Source organism: Brassica rapa, chromosome A09 (genome assembly GCF_000309985.2).
Source record: "Brassica rapa cultivar Chiifu-401-42 chromosome A09, CAAS_Brap_v3.01, whole genome shotgun sequence".
Taxonomy (NCBI): Eukaryota; Viridiplantae; Streptophyta; class Magnoliopsida; order Brassicales; family Brassicaceae; genus Brassica; species Brassica rapa.
In genome coordinates, this window is record NC_024803.2 from 40,464,166 (window position 1) to 40,482,506 (window position 18,341).

At 36.5% G+C, this 18,341-nt stretch overlaps 5 protein-coding genes and 1 long non-coding RNA gene across 7 annotated transcripts; all 6 read right to left on the reverse strand.

Annotated features, from left to right (window-relative positions):
• Nucleotides 1-12: 12 nt before the first annotated feature.
• LOC103842635 (glutamate-rich WD repeat-containing protein 1) lies at nucleotides 13-2,595 on the reverse strand. The gene is made up of 10 exons (XM_009119285.3): nucleotides 2,318-2,595; nucleotides 2,088-2,242; nucleotides 1,937-2,015; nucleotides 1,651-1,842; nucleotides 1,471-1,569; nucleotides 1,221-1,389; nucleotides 1,023-1,126; nucleotides 796-935; nucleotides 525-713; nucleotides 13-444 (listed from the first exon to the last, which is right to left on the reverse strand). The coding sequence occupies exons 1-10, from the start codon at nucleotides 2,360-2,362 to the stop codon at nucleotides 195-197; spliced, it is 1,422 nt and encodes a 473-aa protein (XP_009117533.2). The 5' UTR covers nucleotides 2,363-2,595; the 3' UTR covers nucleotides 13-194.
• Nucleotides 2,596-2,819: 224 nt separating this feature from the next.
• On the reverse strand, nucleotides 2,820-5,058 carry LOC103842636. 2 transcript variants are annotated; one of them, XM_033279149.1, is made up of 3 exons: nucleotides 4,017-5,058; nucleotides 3,038-3,565; nucleotides 2,820-2,954 (listed from the first exon to the last, which is right to left on the reverse strand). In XM_033279149.1, exons 1-2 carry the CDS (start codon nucleotides 4,117-4,119, stop codon nucleotides 3,069-3,071), a joined length of 600 nt encoding a protein of 199 aa, XP_033135040.1. In that variant the 5' UTR covers nucleotides 4,120-5,058; the 3' UTR covers nucleotides 2,820-2,954; nucleotides 3,038-3,068. The 2 variants fall into 2 exon arrangements, with proteins under 2 accessions (XP_033135040.1, XP_009117534.1); XM_009119286.3 differs by having other exon boundaries at nucleotides 2,833-3,565; nucleotides 4,017-5,053.
• Nucleotides 5,059-6,678: 1,620 nt separating this feature from the next.
• Nucleotides 6,679-8,123, reverse strand: LOC103842637. The gene is made up of 5 exons (XR_004451810.1): nucleotides 8,024-8,123; nucleotides 7,799-7,938; nucleotides 7,245-7,391; nucleotides 7,108-7,169; nucleotides 6,679-6,955 (listed from the first exon to the last, which is right to left on the reverse strand). It is a non-coding gene; the product is annotated as an uncharacterized LOC103842637 (long non-coding RNA).
• A 1,363-nt stretch (nucleotides 8,124-9,486) lies between these two features.
• LOC103842638 (WD-40 repeat-containing protein MSI4) lies at nucleotides 9,487-12,638 on the reverse strand. The gene is made up of 15 exons (XM_009119287.3): nucleotides 12,273-12,638; nucleotides 12,081-12,144; nucleotides 11,905-11,991; nucleotides 11,754-11,816; nucleotides 11,533-11,598; nucleotides 11,382-11,456; nucleotides 11,216-11,291; nucleotides 10,945-11,143; nucleotides 10,788-10,869; nucleotides 10,634-10,707; nucleotides 10,437-10,548; nucleotides 10,275-10,349; nucleotides 10,110-10,177; nucleotides 9,925-10,024; nucleotides 9,487-9,841 (listed from the first exon to the last, which is right to left on the reverse strand). The coding sequence occupies exons 1-15, from the start codon at nucleotides 12,542-12,544 to the stop codon at nucleotides 9,740-9,742; spliced, it is 1,515 nt and encodes a 504-aa protein (XP_009117535.2). The 5' UTR covers nucleotides 12,545-12,638; the 3' UTR covers nucleotides 9,487-9,739.
• A 712-nt stretch (nucleotides 12,639-13,350) lies between these two features.
• LOC103842639 (DNA repair protein recA homolog 3, mitochondrial) lies at nucleotides 13,351-15,684 on the reverse strand. Its single transcript, XM_009119288.3, has 7 exons — nucleotides 15,321-15,684; nucleotides 15,176-15,242; nucleotides 14,829-15,046; nucleotides 14,671-14,758; nucleotides 14,415-14,587; nucleotides 14,057-14,338; nucleotides 13,351-13,977 (listed from the first exon to the last, which is right to left on the reverse strand). The coding sequence occupies exons 1-7, from the start codon at nucleotides 15,375-15,377 to the stop codon at nucleotides 13,570-13,572; spliced, it is 1,293 nt and encodes a 430-aa protein (XP_009117536.1). The 5' UTR covers nucleotides 15,378-15,684; the 3' UTR covers nucleotides 13,351-13,569.
• Nucleotides 15,685-15,933: 249 nt separating this feature from the next.
• LOC103842640 (nucleosome assembly protein 1;2) lies at nucleotides 15,934-18,298 on the reverse strand. The gene is made up of 10 exons (XM_009119289.3): nucleotides 18,079-18,298; nucleotides 17,935-17,978; nucleotides 17,748-17,843; nucleotides 17,533-17,625; nucleotides 17,344-17,413; nucleotides 17,202-17,263; nucleotides 16,767-17,129; nucleotides 16,643-16,686; nucleotides 16,344-16,548; nucleotides 15,934-16,249 (listed from the first exon to the last, which is right to left on the reverse strand). Exons 1-10 carry the CDS (start codon nucleotides 18,116-18,118, stop codon nucleotides 16,181-16,183), a joined length of 1,086 nt encoding a protein of 361 aa, XP_009117537.1. The 5' UTR covers nucleotides 18,119-18,298; the 3' UTR covers nucleotides 15,934-16,180.
• Nucleotides 18,299-18,341: the final 43 nt, after the last annotated feature.

Genomic DNA, 18,341 nt, shown 5'->3' on the forward strand with positions numbered 1-18,341 from the left:
AGTTGTGAAATAAAAGGAGAAGAGAATGCTTTTCAAAACTTGCTTTGACATTTTGTCACACAAATTGAAAACAACCGACAGATGATAGAAACCTTTAAAGTTGAGAAAGAGTATACTACTTGCCATCCACAAAACAAAACAAGGCTCAGTACTTTAAAAAGTTTTTGCAGACAAAGAAACTTAAAAAGTCTTTTTCAGGGAGCGAGATCAGGAAGTGTGTTCTGAATGTTGTAAGGCATCAAGATGTTGAAACCATCCGCAGCAGTTGAGATGATCATCCCTGGAATCTGGTTGTGCCAGTGAAGTTCCTTCAAGTCCTTTTGCCCCTGGTGAACGAAGAGAAGCTGAGGAGGCAAGTCTTGAGGTGTGTTAACTTGTTCCTTGGTCTGTGCTTTGAACTCTGCTTCCTCTTCTTCATCCTTCTCCAAGGATAAATCCCATATCCTGCCAGATTAGCCACAAACCCATCAGACAGACAGTAGGGATGGATATTACCAATGTATAAGCTGTGGGGGGCTTCTTACGTGAGCTGGTTATCCCCGGAAGAGACTGCAAGTGTTGAGGATTCATGAGCGCTCCACTCAATCGACGTGATAGGATGCTTATGATACTCAAAATGTGCTACCTTAGCATCTCCATCCTTGATAACTCTAAGATCATGGATAGAGAATGCTCCATCATCACTCCCTGATGCCAACATGCAACTAGCCAGCCTTCATGAAAAAGAGGGAAACAAACCAACAAGGAATGAGCCAAATTTGCAAGAAAACCAAAAATAAAAAACATCATCAAAACCTGTTCCATGAGATGACATTCACATCTGCATCATGTGCCTTGAAAGATAATGCAGGTGACTTCCCAGCTCTGACATCCCAAACTGCAACGGTCTTGTCCACAGAACATGATGCAAACACGTTCGCTTCAGCTGGACTCCACTGTAAACAGAGGAGAAACAATATTCAGCCAAACAGTAGAACACACATACACACACAATTTAGCTTCAAAAAGCTGAAAGTTTTTACTTGTAAATCTTCAACACTTGCAGTGTGTCCGGCAAGCGGAATGGGATCAACAGTCCATGAACCAGAAGCTGGCTCCCACAAATGAATCATACTCATGCAGTCACCTTAACCGGTAGAGAACAAATCAAATAAATAAACATTGACTATATTCAAAAAAACATGTAAATTGTTGAAAATTTCTAAAGACAAAACTAATACCGGAAAGAAGTCTTCCAGGGGTTGCAGGACTCCAATCAATAGCATAACCTTCGTCTTTGTGGCCAGAGAAGTTAACTAAGGGAGCTTGGTTAAGAACCGGCGAAGTTCCATCTTTGCCTTCTGTTTCTGACTCCGCTAAAGCATTAAGATGAGAGCTCATGTCCCACACCTCCCCCACAAAATCAGTTTCTCAGAGACACATATAAAAACATGTAACGACCAAGTAGACAAAAAAAAAACATTATCTTACTTGAACATGACCAGAATCTGCCCAAGAGACACAGATATGAGGACTCTGTGGCATTGCGCGAATGCGGTTAACACATCCATGGTGAGCAACCCTGCGGACCTGTTCATCAATCAATTTAAAAAAAAAATGAGAACCATGATGACGCTCTCTCAAATTCAGTTAGAAAGAAACAATAGTGACCTGAATAATTGGAACAGTGGAAGCTCCTCCATCTTCGCTTTCCTCATCGCTATCACTGTCCTCATCTTCATCCTCCTCATCCTCCATAGCATCATCACCATTCACTAGCGTCTTAGGCACTACATCGCGTCTTTTACCAGACACGTTGCTGATTTTAAATACTCCTATGGAGTTTGAAGGTGCTTTCTCAGCCTAAAAAATGGAGGGGAAAAGAAACCATTCAACTAAAGGAAGATTCTAGAAGCAAAAAACATAGTTGAAAATATAAAGAAGTAGAAAGACTCACCTGAGTCCCAGCCACCATATACAATGTGTGAGGAAACTCTGTTCTGTTCAAACCCAACTTATCACCTAAAATGTCAAAACTGCAACAACAAAAAATTAAAAAGTTTTAAAATTTATGAAAATAACATTTTTCTCATATCAATCTAGATTACCTCAAACAGGGCCAACCAACATGGAAGCCATGAAGGGAATTGTAAACAGAAGGGTCGCACTGAAGCTCTTCTCCCTCTTCGAGCTTATCCACACCTGGCTGCCAAACCCTTGTTGGCATCGACGGTATCGACGAAGAAGACGCTTCTCCCTTATTCTATCATCCAAATTCACGCTGTTATGTTTTGATTTTTTGAAGAAAAAAAAAGATTGAACAAGAGAAAGTTCAAACCTTGTTCTTCCTCTTTGCTTTCTTAGGATTTATGCTGCGAACCATTTTTTGCCTCTTCTGATGATTCTGTTTGTTGGAGTTTTAGTTTTGTGAAGAAGATGATGATGAGTTCAGCTAACTGAGTAACAGGTTAGGGTTTAAGCTATTTATACCTAATCAAATAATTTACCTCTTTTGCATATATACCCTCTGATTATTTAAAAACTATTCTAAATTGCTCGATTGTTTTAAAAATTGAATAATCACCCAAACGTTTGATAAGATATCACATTCAGAGGTCTGGGGGAACCGAATCTATCAAACCAAATTAATCTAGCCAAACTTATAGTTTTGGGTTTAAATTCAGTTATGAGTATGGTTCCATTTGGCAGAATTAAAAATTGGTTACTGGTTCAACAATTGGTTAGTTCGATTTTTTTATTTTTAAAAGTTATAATCAAATCATATCAGTTATAACCAAAATTTACACTGAAATAAGTAAAACTAAATGAAGTGATCCAAATTTTAATCGAAAATAAACTGAAACCAAAAACTTCTCTTAGTTTAGGTAGAATATTGAACATATCCTTTTCCAGTTCAATTTGACAAGCTTTTTAAGCGAATTGATTAATCGAAAAAGTGTGTTAACTAAACTGAACTAACCGTTGGATCCAAACCCGGATGCCCAAGCTAAACAATCAAAGTAGTAAAAAGGAAATGAGGGTACCAACAAAAAAAAACAAGTAGACTAGTCTCTTATGTTTGTTTCTCTCTACTTGGAGAAGAATTTGTCCCAATCACGTAGAGAAGAATCAACAGAATCATCAGGGAGAAGTTTGGGAACCCTCTCTGCCCGAATAAACTGTTTCAAGACAGCTTTCTCTTCGTCGATACGCTTCTTATCTTTCCTGTCTTTTGGTTCTGTCTTCCTTTTCTCTTCCAGGATCCACTTGAAAAGCTCCCTTTGCTCATCTTCTGGAATCGGTTTCCTTGCTACCTTTACAGGCTCACTCGCCGCACCCTGAAACACCAGCTCATCAGCTGCTGCATCCGCAAACTCAAACAGAGGATCATCGTGTTTAGGGATCGGTTTGGCTTCTTCCTTGTCCACTACTGCAGCCTCTGGTATCTTAGCCTTGTCAGTTTCTGCAACTTTCATCTCGGCTTCGGTGTTAACAACACTCTTTTTCGCACCTTTACTGCCCTTTTTAACTCCCATTTTGTCGCCCACATCAATGTCCTTTTCTCGTTTCTTCGCAAATATAAAAGCTGCAGAGAAACACATGAAAAAAGATTAGCAAACACTGAAGTGGAATGGAACAACATGAATGCTAATATCATATTGAGACTGCTTACAATGACAGACATCAAACATGCTTTTCAAGATTCTGATTCACACCAAGCTTATAGTTTTCTACCAGTGAAAAGATGAGTACAATACAATAAGATGTGTCCATGAACCAAAAGACTTACAAGACCTATATTCAATAAAGATACTGCATTTAAGTTTTTTTTTTTCATATCGCTACAAAGATCAACAACGAGAGAGCATGGCGAATCAAACTCTACTTAAAAGCATATTCTAGCTTATAGGTGATGATTGCTAAGAAGAAAATGTCATATTTTCTTGATACATTGATAAAAAGATCTCAGCTAGGCATTTCATCGAACACATTATGAACGTAAAAGCTTAAAACTTCATTTTTTCAGGGAGACAAACCAGCAAGGCCGAGATTGAAGATCAACATAGTTCGCCATCCCACTGTAGCCAGTCTCGGAACCGCTTTCTGCGGCGGTTGGGATCCGGAATGAGACGGCTCCATCGACTCCGAACCCCCCCGACTTGGATCTTCCGTATTATCACACCTTCCTCCTTCTCGAGAGATTAATAAAAAGAATTTGTTAAGATTTCAAACTCCTAATTTGATGTATTCTTCTTCTACTTTGTGATTTTGATTTTGATTTTGATTTTGATTTTGCTTCCTCGTCAAGCAATTTTAGATTCTCCCGTCTCTACTTTTTGGGGGAATAAGTTTTCTCGCTTTGATATTCGACTGATCTTAATGAGGTGGGTGTGGGTTCTGCAATTGGGTCTCCAAAGACTCTAATTCGTCAAGAGACTTTAACAATTGCATTTTTTTATTCTATGAATTCGTCTGGTCAGTAATTTTATGGTCAACTAGATCTTTTCTCCGCGCTACGCGCGGATTATATCATTATTTTTTATATTTAAAAATAGTTTAGATTACTTTACACTAAAAAATTCATTAAAAAAAATTGACAATACTTAAATATTTTTAATTTTGATTCTCTAAATCGATGAATTTTACTATATTTTGTATTTTGATGCATTTATTATTTATATACATATGATTTTAGCTTTTAAATTGTTCCTTTTTAAAGTAGTTAAATAAACTTCATTTCAGATAAATATATTAATATTTGTTATAAATGTATTGTATTTCAGAAATATTTTACTATATTTTTGATAAATATTTGGATGATAATAGTTTTTATAATTAATCATTTTCACTCAATTAAATCTTTAAATCTTGAATCAGTATTTTGTTTTAACTTTTTTGAGAAAATTAATTTTTATATTTGTGTTATTTTGTAATCATATTATGTTGGGAAATATCCTAGGATAGCAATAAAAAAATCTATGTCACAAATATAGACTCTAAGGATCAAAATGACCAAAATGTTTCATGAAATAGGTAAATATACACTTATACCCCTAGGGTTAACTAATCCAAACCTTAGGGTTTAGATTTAAGGGGTGGAGATTTGAGATTGAGATTTAAAATTTTATAAAATAAAAAATAAATATTAAAAATTTGAAAATAAAATTTTTGAAAATAGTTTCAAAAAGTATTTTCGGATTACAAAAAGAAAATTTGAAAAAAAATTATAAAAAAAAATTATAAAAAGTTCGAATTTGAACACATATAATCTAAAACTATAAAAAATTATTTATTTTTGTTTTATATATATATCTAGAGTATTACGGTCTTTTTACCTATTAAATAAAATATTTTGGTCATTTTCCTTCTAGTGATCTATTTTTGTGATAAAAACTTGAAAATTGTCTATTTAGAAGAATTGCCCTATTATGTTTAATATTAATTTAATTTAATATAATTTTTGGTAAGTATATTAAATATGTCATATTGCATAATTATACACTTGTGTCATATGCATTTCAGAAATTATTTTAGAAGTTTATTCCTAAAATTTGCAACATATTATATTTTCTTAATATTTACCTAACAAAATTAGTCAAGAATATTTATACCAAAAAACCGACTCAGAATCAACCCAAAAATCAAATTCTCATACTCTGTTAGACCTAGCCTATATCCTCGAGCGGCTCTTATAGTGTTATATCTGAATACTCATATCAAACCCAACCCGCACCGGAAACCGAACAATTTTTTTGAAAAATATTTGAAATTTTTAATTTTTAATATTTCTATTATATTTATATATATGTAAATGAGTTAATATGGTTTTCACTAACTTTAAGTTAAATCACATTTAATAAATCATAACCTATTTAAACTCATTAAACTAAATGAGAGTCATTAATAATCCATTTCACCACAAATAAATATAATTGTAACTACATTAATAAGAAAATATAATATGTGATAGAATTTCAAAGGGCGGGTAAAATTTATCATTGTCCTAGTAACATCAGTATTTATATTTTGAAACATCACATGTATTTATCCCTAAATAATAATGTGATCGAACAATGTATTTGAAAACATGTATTTTTACTTTAGGTTTGTACAAACTGCATATAATTTATAGGACTTGTACTTATACCCATTTATTAAATTTGGGTTTGTACAAACTGCATATAACTTATAGACCTCGTACATTTATATGAACCTATAATTCTTAAAAATGTCAGATATCTTAAATCATCTTGTAACGAAAAACACTTTAGGTAAATCTCAATACAGTTCTTCTTCCCCAACCTGTTAGAACCACTGATGAGTTGATCATGTCTTCATTTTAGGTTTTTGGGGATGATTCTTTTGCGGTATGTAGTTGGGATTGGGAGATCTCCTATACGGTAGCAACAAATATCCACTTGCTCTGTTTTCTTTTGTTTTATGAGTATTTGACTTGGTGTATTTTTGTTCTTGAAGCCACATGTCGTAGGTTCAGACAAAAGAAGTCTCAGTCACAACAAAACAAAAGCTATGATCATAAGTAATTTACTATTTATCAAAATCCTACAAATTTTGAAAATGTGGCCATTACTTCTGTATGTTAAACTCTATTTGGGTGATATCAATGAAAAAATAAAACATACATAAAAAAAAAGAAATAAAACTATTACATTATTACTAAAACAGATGAAAGAAAGATGAGATACTTGGTAAATCGGTCACCTCGAATGACTTTGCAATCACCTGAGGATTATCAAACAATATCCAGATTAGAATAAGGTCTATGAATCATAAAAGCATCCTACAAATCTATGATAAATCTGTGAAACCTCGTAGAACACATAAATAAAATAATATTTCAGCTGCACGTTTGGTTACCCTGCATATGATAACAGATTAAAAATAAAAATTATTCACCCACATGTGTCTAGTAGTTACAAATACACAGAATTCCAGAATAGAACTTGCTCGAAACCTGTAAAATAATGTGATATCAGCTCATGCGTAACAGAAAATAAAGGTAAAAGTATAGAAACTACTCCACAAAATTACAAATACCAAATGGTCAAAGTTTTTCTGCAGTCACTACAACTAAGCCATGAGAGAAAATCAAATGCTTAAAATTACCATGGTTCTGTAGGATGCAGATCCAGAGACTTAACTCTCTCAAACCTTTGAGCTAATTCTTTCTGATCCAAGAAAATAACATATAGCGAATCATTAAACACAGCTTAAAACCATAGTGAATCTTTAAAATACAATACCTTAACTGATCAAAATCTTTTATTCCCATTCGATCGTTGAAGGAGGCTTTGATGTAATGTCTCGAACCACATGAGAGTTTACTCCTTGAATACTGTTAGAGATTTTCCGGAAAGTATCATCCAGAAACTTGTGCTCAAAATTGGAGCCTGCAAAATCACCACCAATCTTAGTACAATCACAATACAGATTCGTGTTTGCGTTTACACAACTAAACCAAGCAAACAGGAAGGCCACCCATGATACGTAGCACTGAAGACAAATACTTTTTATCCTAAGAATCAATATACTTTTTGTCTATATTTGATGGAGACATAAAGTTACATCACAGATAGTGAAGAAACGTTTAAACAGGTATGAGACACACGAAATATACATATATACATGAGTTTAGATACTCAAATACATGAAACAAACAGTCCTAAAGTTCTCAAATATAAAAAATACTCACAATAACTGAATTGACCAACCTTAAGTATTCACATCAACAAAGTAGCAAGTCGAATGGTCAAACGGGTTCTATATAGATCGGTAATAAGAAAAGTAAGAAGTTTACCAATTTGCAGTCATTCTGTCTTGGCTTGTAACTGCGCGATGAGAAACGACATAGAATCTGTTCTCTTCTCACCTTGCACTCCAACTGATATTACTTGAAAGAAAACTTCAAAAGTTTCTTGATGAATCAAAGAGAACCGTCTGATTAATATATTGCAAACATGATGAGGATAATCAAAGTGACCATGAATCAAAGATAAACGCCAACTGAACATTAGTCGCTAACCTTCGATAATCATACGTTTTTCGCTTGGCCGATAAGTTTCTGGGGGCAAGAACCTGAAATAAAAATCCTCATTTTTGTTAGCTAAACATTCTAAACACTCGTGGAAGCCCCCTTAGTCCAGTGGTTTGATTAAGGGTTCATTAATACTTCTACACCAAGAGGTCTAGGGTTCAAACCCCAGAAAACGCAAATTATGCAGATCATGGAGAAAAAAGGTTACAAGAGGTCTTCAGCATGGTGCAAGGGCGTATCATCGAACATGATCTCATAGGGCGGCTCGGAGCGATGCAGTCAGACGTGCATTCTCATATGATGGTAGAATTGTCGGCTGTAAAATCGTCTATGTAATATTTCTCATCGTTATAATAGCATAATTAATGAGACGTTAAAAAAAAAAAACATTCTAAACACTCTGATCGCCACAGACGTCAAAAACGTCAGAATCCCCTCCGAACCGGTCTTCGCTCTTCTCGTCGTGTGCACAACCTGCAATAATTTTGGTACATGTCTTGACTCCGCCGACGTTAACCCTCTCTACCGCTCCATCTGTCTATTAACTTCAGAATCAAATCCCAAATTAGAATCCCAGACAACTAAAGGACGGGAAGAAAACACTAATCCTACTTACCTTGCTGTTACTAAAAGTAATATAGAGCTAAAGGAGAAGCCAGACGTTAGGGGAGGGACGATTTGCCTTCATTGATTGGAAGCCATTGTTATGATCTGTTTGTGTTGAAAAGCGGAGAAGTGTGGCTTGAATGGATAATGGATTCATAAGGTTATATAGAAGAGGGAGGGGAAGAAGAACATCGATGGGATTATGTTGAGGATTCAATGCTTTGGGGAAGTAATTGATTGTAGCAGTAAGTAAGATGTGTGTAACAACTGTGGACGGTAGAAACCGGCGATCAAGGGGAGGGAGGAGGAAGGTCGATTTGGCAATCTTATAGCTGAACTTTTTGGGCTTAATTTTAATTATAGGGCCGAACATATAGATTAAAGAATGTATAATTGGTCGTGACCCAATGAAATGATGCTCTCTGATTGGTAGGAATTTTTATGCTGATGTGGACACTCTCTCCACTCACCATATTCCCCTTTTAGTATTAGTTAGATGTGTTTACGTTTGATTGCTACTACTTACTACTATCAAAGTATCAATACGATAATTTCGTTAGGACAAATCCTTCCAAAGAAATGAAAAGCACAGATTCGAAAAATATAAAGTCGGGTTTATTTTTATTTTTAAATGCTATAATAATAGTGATATTACGTTAATTGTTTTACAGATTCAAAAATGTAATTAGCACACACGGTGTAGAACATCTTCCGCACCCCATACTACTGCTATCACAAAGTTCAATGCCAATTTCATATTTTGAAGCTGGTTTAATTTCAGACATAATACTACTTCGGTTCAGGCTGATTTTCAATGCAATGCAAAATAAAACCAAAACACAGAGTTACTTCGGTTAATAACATCTAAGCTGAAGAAAATATCACTTAAAAGAGTCTTGAGAAAACAGAACCAAAACCATGTACCCCTAAACGATTTGGAAAGGTCTTAAAAGCTACCAATATCTCAAACACACAAACCAGCCTCTTTTTTTTTAAACAACAAAAACAAGATTCCTTGCTAAACCGACAACTAAACCACCAAATAGGCGGATAAGATAGACAGATAGACAATGGTACTTTTATTTATTTTCCTTCCCCTCAAGGCTTGGAGGCACATGTCATAACATGCGACTTGAACTTCTCCAATTCTGCCAGAACTTCCTCTTCCGGTCTGTAAATCAAGTCACTCATCCGCCATATCTATCAAAGAAAGAAGATAAGTTATAAACACACATATTTATGGACGAAGTTGCTCAAACAAGGATACAGAGAAAAAGAGTTACCTGCAGTGTTCCACCTCCACCAGTAGTCTCACAGTCATCAGAAACACTGACAATTGTCCAAGGGTCCTCCGCATTCCAGTGGAAATCAACTACTTTGTCCCTAAGAAAATGTATATAAACAAGACAACTTAGAAGCAAGTAAATGAGAAACCAAATGAGAGAGTTACAATCAAGTCTTTAAGAACCTGTGCCCAGCATGCTGGAAGAAGAGCCCCGCAGGGTTTTTAGCTGCACGATCAGACTTCTTACTGACCTGATGGAACCAAACATGAGTACGATGAATAGCTTTCAGTGATGATAGCGAACAAAAGATTAATTTCAGACATTATCTGAATGAATTGTATACACACCCTGTCATAATCCCAGATGTTCAAGAGACCATCTTCTGCGGAACTCCCAAAAACAGATGACTTATCAGGAGACCACTGAATTGATTTTTACCAAAACGGTCCTCAGTTAGATAAAAGTGAGATGATGAAACAAGAAAACATTAAGAGGTGTTAATTGAAAACCTGAACGCAAAGAACAGCAGCTTTGTGGCCTTCAAATTTGTAAATAGGCGTACCCACTCCATTTGAGGTCAGATTCCTACGATCATACAACCGAACAGTGTTGTCTGCAGACCTGACAACATACAACAACTATACCCTAATGAGTACATGTATGGATATCTTAATTAGATACACTACGTGTGCATTAATCAACATACCCTGTCAGGATGAGATTGTCATCATGAGGGTTCCAATCGACACAATGAAGATCAGCATCGTGCGCCTTTTCAACCTGATAAAGACACACACAAAAACAAAGATAAAGTAAACAAAAGGCAAGAAACTTCAAAACAATTTAATAGAATTAACTACCTTGGTGACAGGGCTAGTGCCTGTTCTTGCATCCCATAGTATAAGGCAAGAATCGTCACCGACACTGCAGAACTCTTGTGCACTAAAATTCACCAGAAGCATCATCAGAAAAGGCATGAAAAAAAAAGCGAGATGAAAAGGAGGGGGATTGTTCTACCTAGTGGGGCTGAAAGCGACATCTTCAACGGTATCATCATGGCCATGATATACACCTCGCGGGCCAAGAGAAGGACTCTCAGTCTTATCACCACCTTCACCAGTCTGTTTGATGATGGATCCAGATGATTTGGAATCTGTACTAGCAGCCGTTGTGATGTGGTCCTGGATACTCCACAAAACAACCGACTTGTCCTTGCCTAAGAGAAATAAAGAACCTTTGTATGAGAAACTGACAAACAAAAAGGATAAGAAACTAGAGAAACACAGACCTCCAGAGAGGACAAAGGGTTCGGTTGGGCACATTGCAAGAGCGTATTCAGCATTGTCTTGATGTCCAGTTAATATCTGTAACAAAAATGATGAGGGTAAGACAAAAAGAAAATAAAGAATAACCCGCAAGGAACGAACGATTTGCGACAAGATTGTGGACATTACCAAATCAGGACGGGAAGTAGCAGCTCCAAGGACAGCATGACGGTTTGGTTGGGTTTCAACATCCCAAATGAGAACCTGGAATCAACATAATCTTATTCAGAAACAAGTATGAAAACGATACACTTGAAATAGAAGAAGGAGCAGCACTTACATCAGGACTGTCGGTGTGAGTAGCAATAATCTTACTGTTTTGTGGGAGTTCCCTGATTCTGTTAACCTGCAATACCAAAATTAGTGATGGATATTTGCATCAAACAGGGTTTTTATACTTTCTAGTAAATTCATGGACTTGTTTAAACAGTGGGGCAGATACAAAAAAAAAAACAGAACTAGAACCAACAATGTTGATGATACATGAATATCTAGAGATACCTCTCCAGGGTGAATGATGGTCTTGAACTTCTTCACAAATGGAGAACGTGCTTCTTCGTTGAACTGAACAAAAAAACACACACATTTTCAGAAGATGGAGGTAACCAAATGTCACATCACAACAGGATATCCATTGTAGAAAAATTAGTACCTGAGATATGTGCTCTGCGGCAGCGACTCTTGGCTTAACAACTTCGCAATTCGCTATGACTAGAGTGTTGGGCACACTGCCATCAGTCTAGTGACAAAATTATAAAAAATATTCTCATGAGCCAACAAATGTTAAGCGGGCAAGTAAGATACAGGAGAAAGCTAAAAAAACCTTACTTGTTCTGAGAGGTAAAGACGCTGTCGATTCTTGTACGTTGCTTGTTCAAGCTGTGGACCCCATCTGCCAATGGCCAAACAACAAACGAAACCTCTTAGCACAAGAGAACTAATGACTTCATCAAATATTTGCCAATTGAGGCAATTCAATCCAGGAAACCCTAGAAGAAGAAGTAGAGAGAGAGAAAGGACCTGCAAGAGAGGGAAGGCCAGACGAGGTTGTGATTGGCGAGCCAATCGTAGAGAATGGGGACGAGACCTTTCCACTGAGTGTACTTCTCGTCCACACTCTGCTCCTCCTGCTTCGTTTTCTTCCCGCTTTCCTTCATTTTCCCACCCCTCTCCTCCTGCGTCTGAGACTCTTCCTTGCTCTTAGGTTTCCGCCCTCTCTTCTTCGGCGCCGGTGTCACGGTTCCTCCGCTCGGCGACGCTGCTCCTGCCGCTTCCGCTTCGTCGCTCTCCATTTGTTTCCTTTTTTTGGGAGTCTTTTTATTGATTTTAGTCTCTCTCTCTAGCTTTAGCGAGACAAGACTTTATCTCTCTCTCTCACTTGCTTTTACAGACAAAACAAAACCATCACAGTTTCCCTTGTTCTCTTAATCAGAAAACATATTATTTTACTGAATAATAAAATAAAATAATTTTATCCTAATTTAGAGTAGTAATATTTTAATATATATGTTGATAATTATTTTAAATATATATAAATATAAATTATAAATTTAGTGTTATCATAAGATATTTCTTCTTAAATTATTGATTACAAATTTATTAATTAAAATTTGAAATTATTATTAATTAAATTTAGTAATTTACTATAAGTACAAAAGACAATTTGCTGAATATAGATAACGCGATAGCAAGAGTCAGTATTAAGAAAATATTCTCAATTTTTTAAAGAGAAATTTTCTAGTATAGCATTTTTTAAGTTTTTATCACAAAATAATAATAAATAAATAAAATGGTCAAAATAAAGTTTATTAAAAGATAAAAATGACCAAAATATGTATTTTTATCATATAATTAACTAATGTAAATTTAGAGTTTTACAATTGAGGAGTGAGTTCTTAGAGATAGAATTTCAAATTTAAAAAAAAATAAAATATAAATATTAAAAATTTAAAAAAAAACTATTTTGATCATTTTTTTTAGAGATATTTTGTAAAAAAAACTTAAAAAGCTATTTGAGAATTGTCTTTCTTTAAAACCTCGGATGACGGTAACTATTCTTTTTTTTATATTTTCTTTTCCTCTGTGCCATGTTGCTAAGAAATTAACACATATGAATATCTTATACTAGGATATAACATAAATGTTCAGTTTTTCCTTAAAACATTAAACTTTCCCTATAAAACTACAAAAAAAAAATCTCAACAATACATGTAAAAGTGATTAACTCGCATAAATTACACGGGGGAGGGAAAACCGAACCCAATCCACATTAAACCGAAAGAAGAATATTATCCTTAAACCGGAGGTGACTGACTGATCATGATTCAACAACTGTAGCAGTAGCAACAACTAGAGCTGGTGCTTCTTCATCATCTGTGTTCTCAGTTGAAACCAAAACTCGACCAGAATCCTCTTCCTCAGATTCAGATTCCTTATCTGCAGCTTCATCGACAATGAGCTTTTCTTTGAGCTTGGTCATGAGCTCTTCTTGAACCGACTCATTCAGTCTCAGAAACTTCTTCAAAGCCTCTTTCCCATGGTAGTTCTTCCCGTCCAGATTGTAGAACGTTCCGTTTTTGGCGACGAACTTGTGCTTAATGCTCAGCTCGATAATCTCCGTGACCTTGCAGATTCCTTTCCCAAACTCGAGCTCAAACTGCGCCGTTCTAAAAGGCGGCGCGAGTTTGTTCTTCACTATCTTCACAGCAACTTGACTCCCCGTCGTCTGCACAAGCAAAAGCATACAATGTCAACTTTCAAACACAAGCAAATGCAGTTTATGAGCAGGTTTTGGAATAACTTACATCTTCACCTTTCTTGACAAGTCCCACTCGCCTGATATTGAGACGCATGGAAGCGTAGAACTTCAAGGCGTTCCCACCGCATGTTACTTCTGTCGGACCTCCAAATCCTCCGAATGTAGAAAGTTTAGCTCTCACCTGGTTAATAAAGATGAGAAGGGTTTGTGATAAGGATAAAGAGTGGCTAAGTTTACGCAAAGCTTGACTCATCAATCTGGCTTGCATAGCCATATGTGCATCACCCATCTCTCCCTCAAGCTCTCCTTTAGGCACAAGAGCAGCCACCTGTTAAAAAGAAATCACACGAAACCTGTGAGAGGAGAGAGAGACCTAAACTCATGGATCCATTATTCATACTTACACTATCAACAACAATAACATCAACGGAACCACTTCGGACCAAAGTGTCGACAAGACTAAGTGCCTGTTCACCACAATCAGGCTGCGAGAGAAGCAGGTTCTCTGTATTCACACCGATTGCCTTAGCAAGCGACGAGTCAAGCGCATGCTCAGCATCTACAAATACACACGTTCCTGTACACACAAGCAAAAAAGAACATCACACCTTTTGAAATCCAATCAAAAGAGTTTTAAAAAGAAACATGTAAACAAACAACCTCCTTGTTTTTGAGCTTCAGCAATAACATGAAGAGCGAGTGTTGTTTTGCCAGATGCTTCAGGACCGTATATCTCCACAACACGTCCCTAGGAACAACAAGAAAGCCACTCAAAGGCTGAGACTAGGAGGACTACATCGAAGAGAGAATATGATTACCTTGGGAAGGCCACCGACACCTAAGGCTAGATCGAGGGAAAAAGAGCCGGTAGAGTAAACGGGGACATCTCTAGGAGAAACAGCACGACCGAGCCACATGATAGAGCCTTTGCCGAAGGAAGTGGTTATCTGATCAAGTGCTTGCTGCAGAGCTATCTCCTTTTTCGACATACCTTCTTCAGATGACGTACTTCCATCTGACTTTGATTTCTTTTTAGCTTCCAAAAAGATAAAAAAGCAGTATTAATGGCAAGAAACCTTGACGGTAAGAAGGACAATGAGCCAAAGGCACAAGCTTTAATTAGACTAATAAAGCAGTTTAAGTAAAGGTAAAAGCTTTAACTAACCTTTGGCAGCAAAACCTCGGAGGAGCTGAAACGATGTGCCAACCACACCTCCTCTAGTAGTAGATACCTGCAAAATTCCAAACTCCCAATTGAATTAAGCCGTGAAAACGACAGTGTTTAATTTCTCGCAAATAAATAAAGATACCTCAGAAGAGAGAAGAGAGCGTCTCAGTGAAGACGCGTTTCGGAGAATCCCCGCCATAGAAAGACACTTATAAAGCTTCTTTCTTTCTTTCTCACCAGAATGTAAACAGTGAATTCGAAAACTACTCGGAAAAGCTGACGAGTTTTTAGGGTTTTAGGTTCTCTCGTTTCCCTCGCCAATTTTTTATTGATCGGTTTTCTTACAACAAGTCCACGGAGGCTCTTGTCCTCCTGTCCTGTCTTCAAAAGACAAAGTACAAAACCGGCTCATTAGTTGGTTTACTTAAATCGATAAATTATATTGATCGGTTTAAGTACATTTACGGTTTAGTAATCTTGGTTTTTGTTTTTATATTACTCCTGCCATATCCGGCCCAAAACATTTGGCATTTGATTTTTGCTGTTTTCTTGGATCATTGATGTTGTGCTATTTGGTTTTCGTGATTTGTGAAAGTGAAATGCGAGAAAACAGAGAGATAGTATATGGTATGACGATGACAGAATAGAGAAATTTTCATTTCGGTTTGATTGTTGCAGTTAAGAATGAATCCAAACCAAAGTGAACCCAACACAATATCCAAATGGAATTTGTTCTACGAATGACAATGAGATCATTCGATCAACTTAAAAGAATATATAAATTGGGAACGAAAACGACAAAATATATTGCTCAAACCAGTTCATGAGAGAACACAATGCAAATGAAAAATCAGACACAAACCAAACCAAATAACCAGCTTTTTTTTTTTAGCAAACCACCACCCAAAACTTGATAAAATAATCATACAAACCAGACCACGACTCTGCAAATTAAGAAACACAAAGAAGACCCGACTCTTCTTCTTCGCCTGAGAAGTTTACTCACTGCTGCTTACACTCCGGTGGCCTCTCACCTTGCTGACCTTCCCCAAGTTGACTTCTTCCAGACTTCTGTTCACAGAGAAAAAATATCCACAGGTTAAACAATCAACAAGAAGTAGATCCTACGGTCAAGAGAAACAGAAAAGTATTAACCACATAGTACCTTCTTTCTGCTCTTCTTTCCTTTCTCTTCCTCTTCTTCCTCATCATCATCATCATCATCCTCGTCCTCTTCATCTTCCTCTTCGTCCTCCTCCTCATCCTCTTCGTCCTCCTCATCATCATCCATCTCAAGGTCATCTTCGTCAACAGCTTCACCAGTGAACCATGACACAGCATGCGAGATAATTTTCTCTTTAATGGTTGATCTACATGATAAACAACAGTGCACAGATTCAGATCCCACAACTGAGAACTAAAAGAGCAAAGAGAAGTAAAGATGAAGTAAGAAAGGATACAGACCCAATATCATAGTCCTGCTCCATTCGACCTTGGAGTTCCTCAGCCTGTGCAAGAAGAATCAAGTTAACGCAATTCTAAATACAAAAAAAAAAAATTAAACTGCTTTAGGGGATGATGGCCATACCAATTCCTCATCAAGATCATCTTCGTCCTCAGGAACTTGCGGTGGATTGAAGAAGTTAAAGAAACTCTCACACTCCTCAGTCTTAGTGATGGGCTTTGTGTTTTTGGATCCCTTCTTCGGCTTCTTTTTAAGGATCTTCTGAGTCAAACATTTTCCAGGATACCACTCAATCTCCGTCCCGATGGCCTTCTCGAGGATAGGCTCATCTTCATCGATAATGTGATACGTCTTGGTCAAGAGAGTGTTCTTAAAGTAAGGGTTCTCATCAAAGAAGAACTCAAGCTTGAACCCTTTAGGCTCTTCAACCTTGTTCCACTTGATATCCTTAAGATACTTAAGAGCACCTTCATCTCGCTCAGTTATCTACAATCATTGGGGAACAACATCGGCATAAAGAGAACTGTCTTTTCATAAACAAAAGAGTAACGAACGAACCTCCTCAGTAGTTATTTCATTGTTCTTGAGTGCAATAAGCCAGAAGTCAGGTACTCCTTTCTCTGCACAGATGTTCATCAAACATTATGATTTGGAAGCTAAAACACACATAACCAGTGTAAGTAAACTGATAAGACACTACCTTCAGCAGCTTTATCTTCTTCTTCAGGTGCACCTTCAACTTCAACCACACCGTTCACAATCTCATACCGCTGTATGTGATCATCACGTTAGAAAAAAAAGCAGAACCAACAATAATCATACAAAAAGAGACAAGTTTAAGAAGTAAGGATCTAAAGAAAACTATTAGATCATTATTTATTTTTTTGACCTTGGTATAAAAAGGCTGATACAACTTTTGATACTTAGCTTCAAGAGCTGCCTTTTCCTCGAAAAACTTTGCTTCAATTTCATTATGTTGGTTCTGCAATGTATATTAAAAAAAAAGGAATCAGATAATATTTGGGAATTTCTCATCAGAGCACTGCTAATTACTTCATACCAAACGCAAAAGAATAAAAATAAAAGGTTGAAGATTTGACTAGCCTGAATCTCTCTTAGAGCCTCGACACGCTTCCTGACAATGGGAGTCAAGTTCTCAAGGACATCCGAGTGTTGTCCAGCTAAATTCTGCAACTTGTTCTGCACAACACATCAAAATCAAGAATCAGACACAATCATCAAAACCAAATCCTTTTGCTATAAAAATTCAATCTTTAAGTCTAGAACTGACCTTAAGAGCATTGACAAGGCCTGCACGATCCTCAACGTTAAGGGCTACATAAGCAAAACCACACCAAAAAAAAGAGAAGGATTTTTCAATAAATCCTGAAGAAGAATTAAAAAAAACAAAAGGAATCAGCCTGTCATTACATACCGGCGGTGAGATCGGACATGTTCAAGTTATCGTTGCTCATCTTCTTCTTCTTCTTCAGGCGGAGGATAAGAGTGAAACCCCCCTTCTTTAAAACCCTAGTTTTTCTGGGGAGAGCGGCGGGCGGAGAGAAAATTTTAATTTAATTAAATTAAAAAGAAAAAGAAAAGGGCGTGAAACGTGTAGTCCGAAATATTTGGGCACTTTATAAGTCGTGGCAATCTCTTTTTCCTATCTTTTTTTATATTTTTCCGTAATTTTGATTT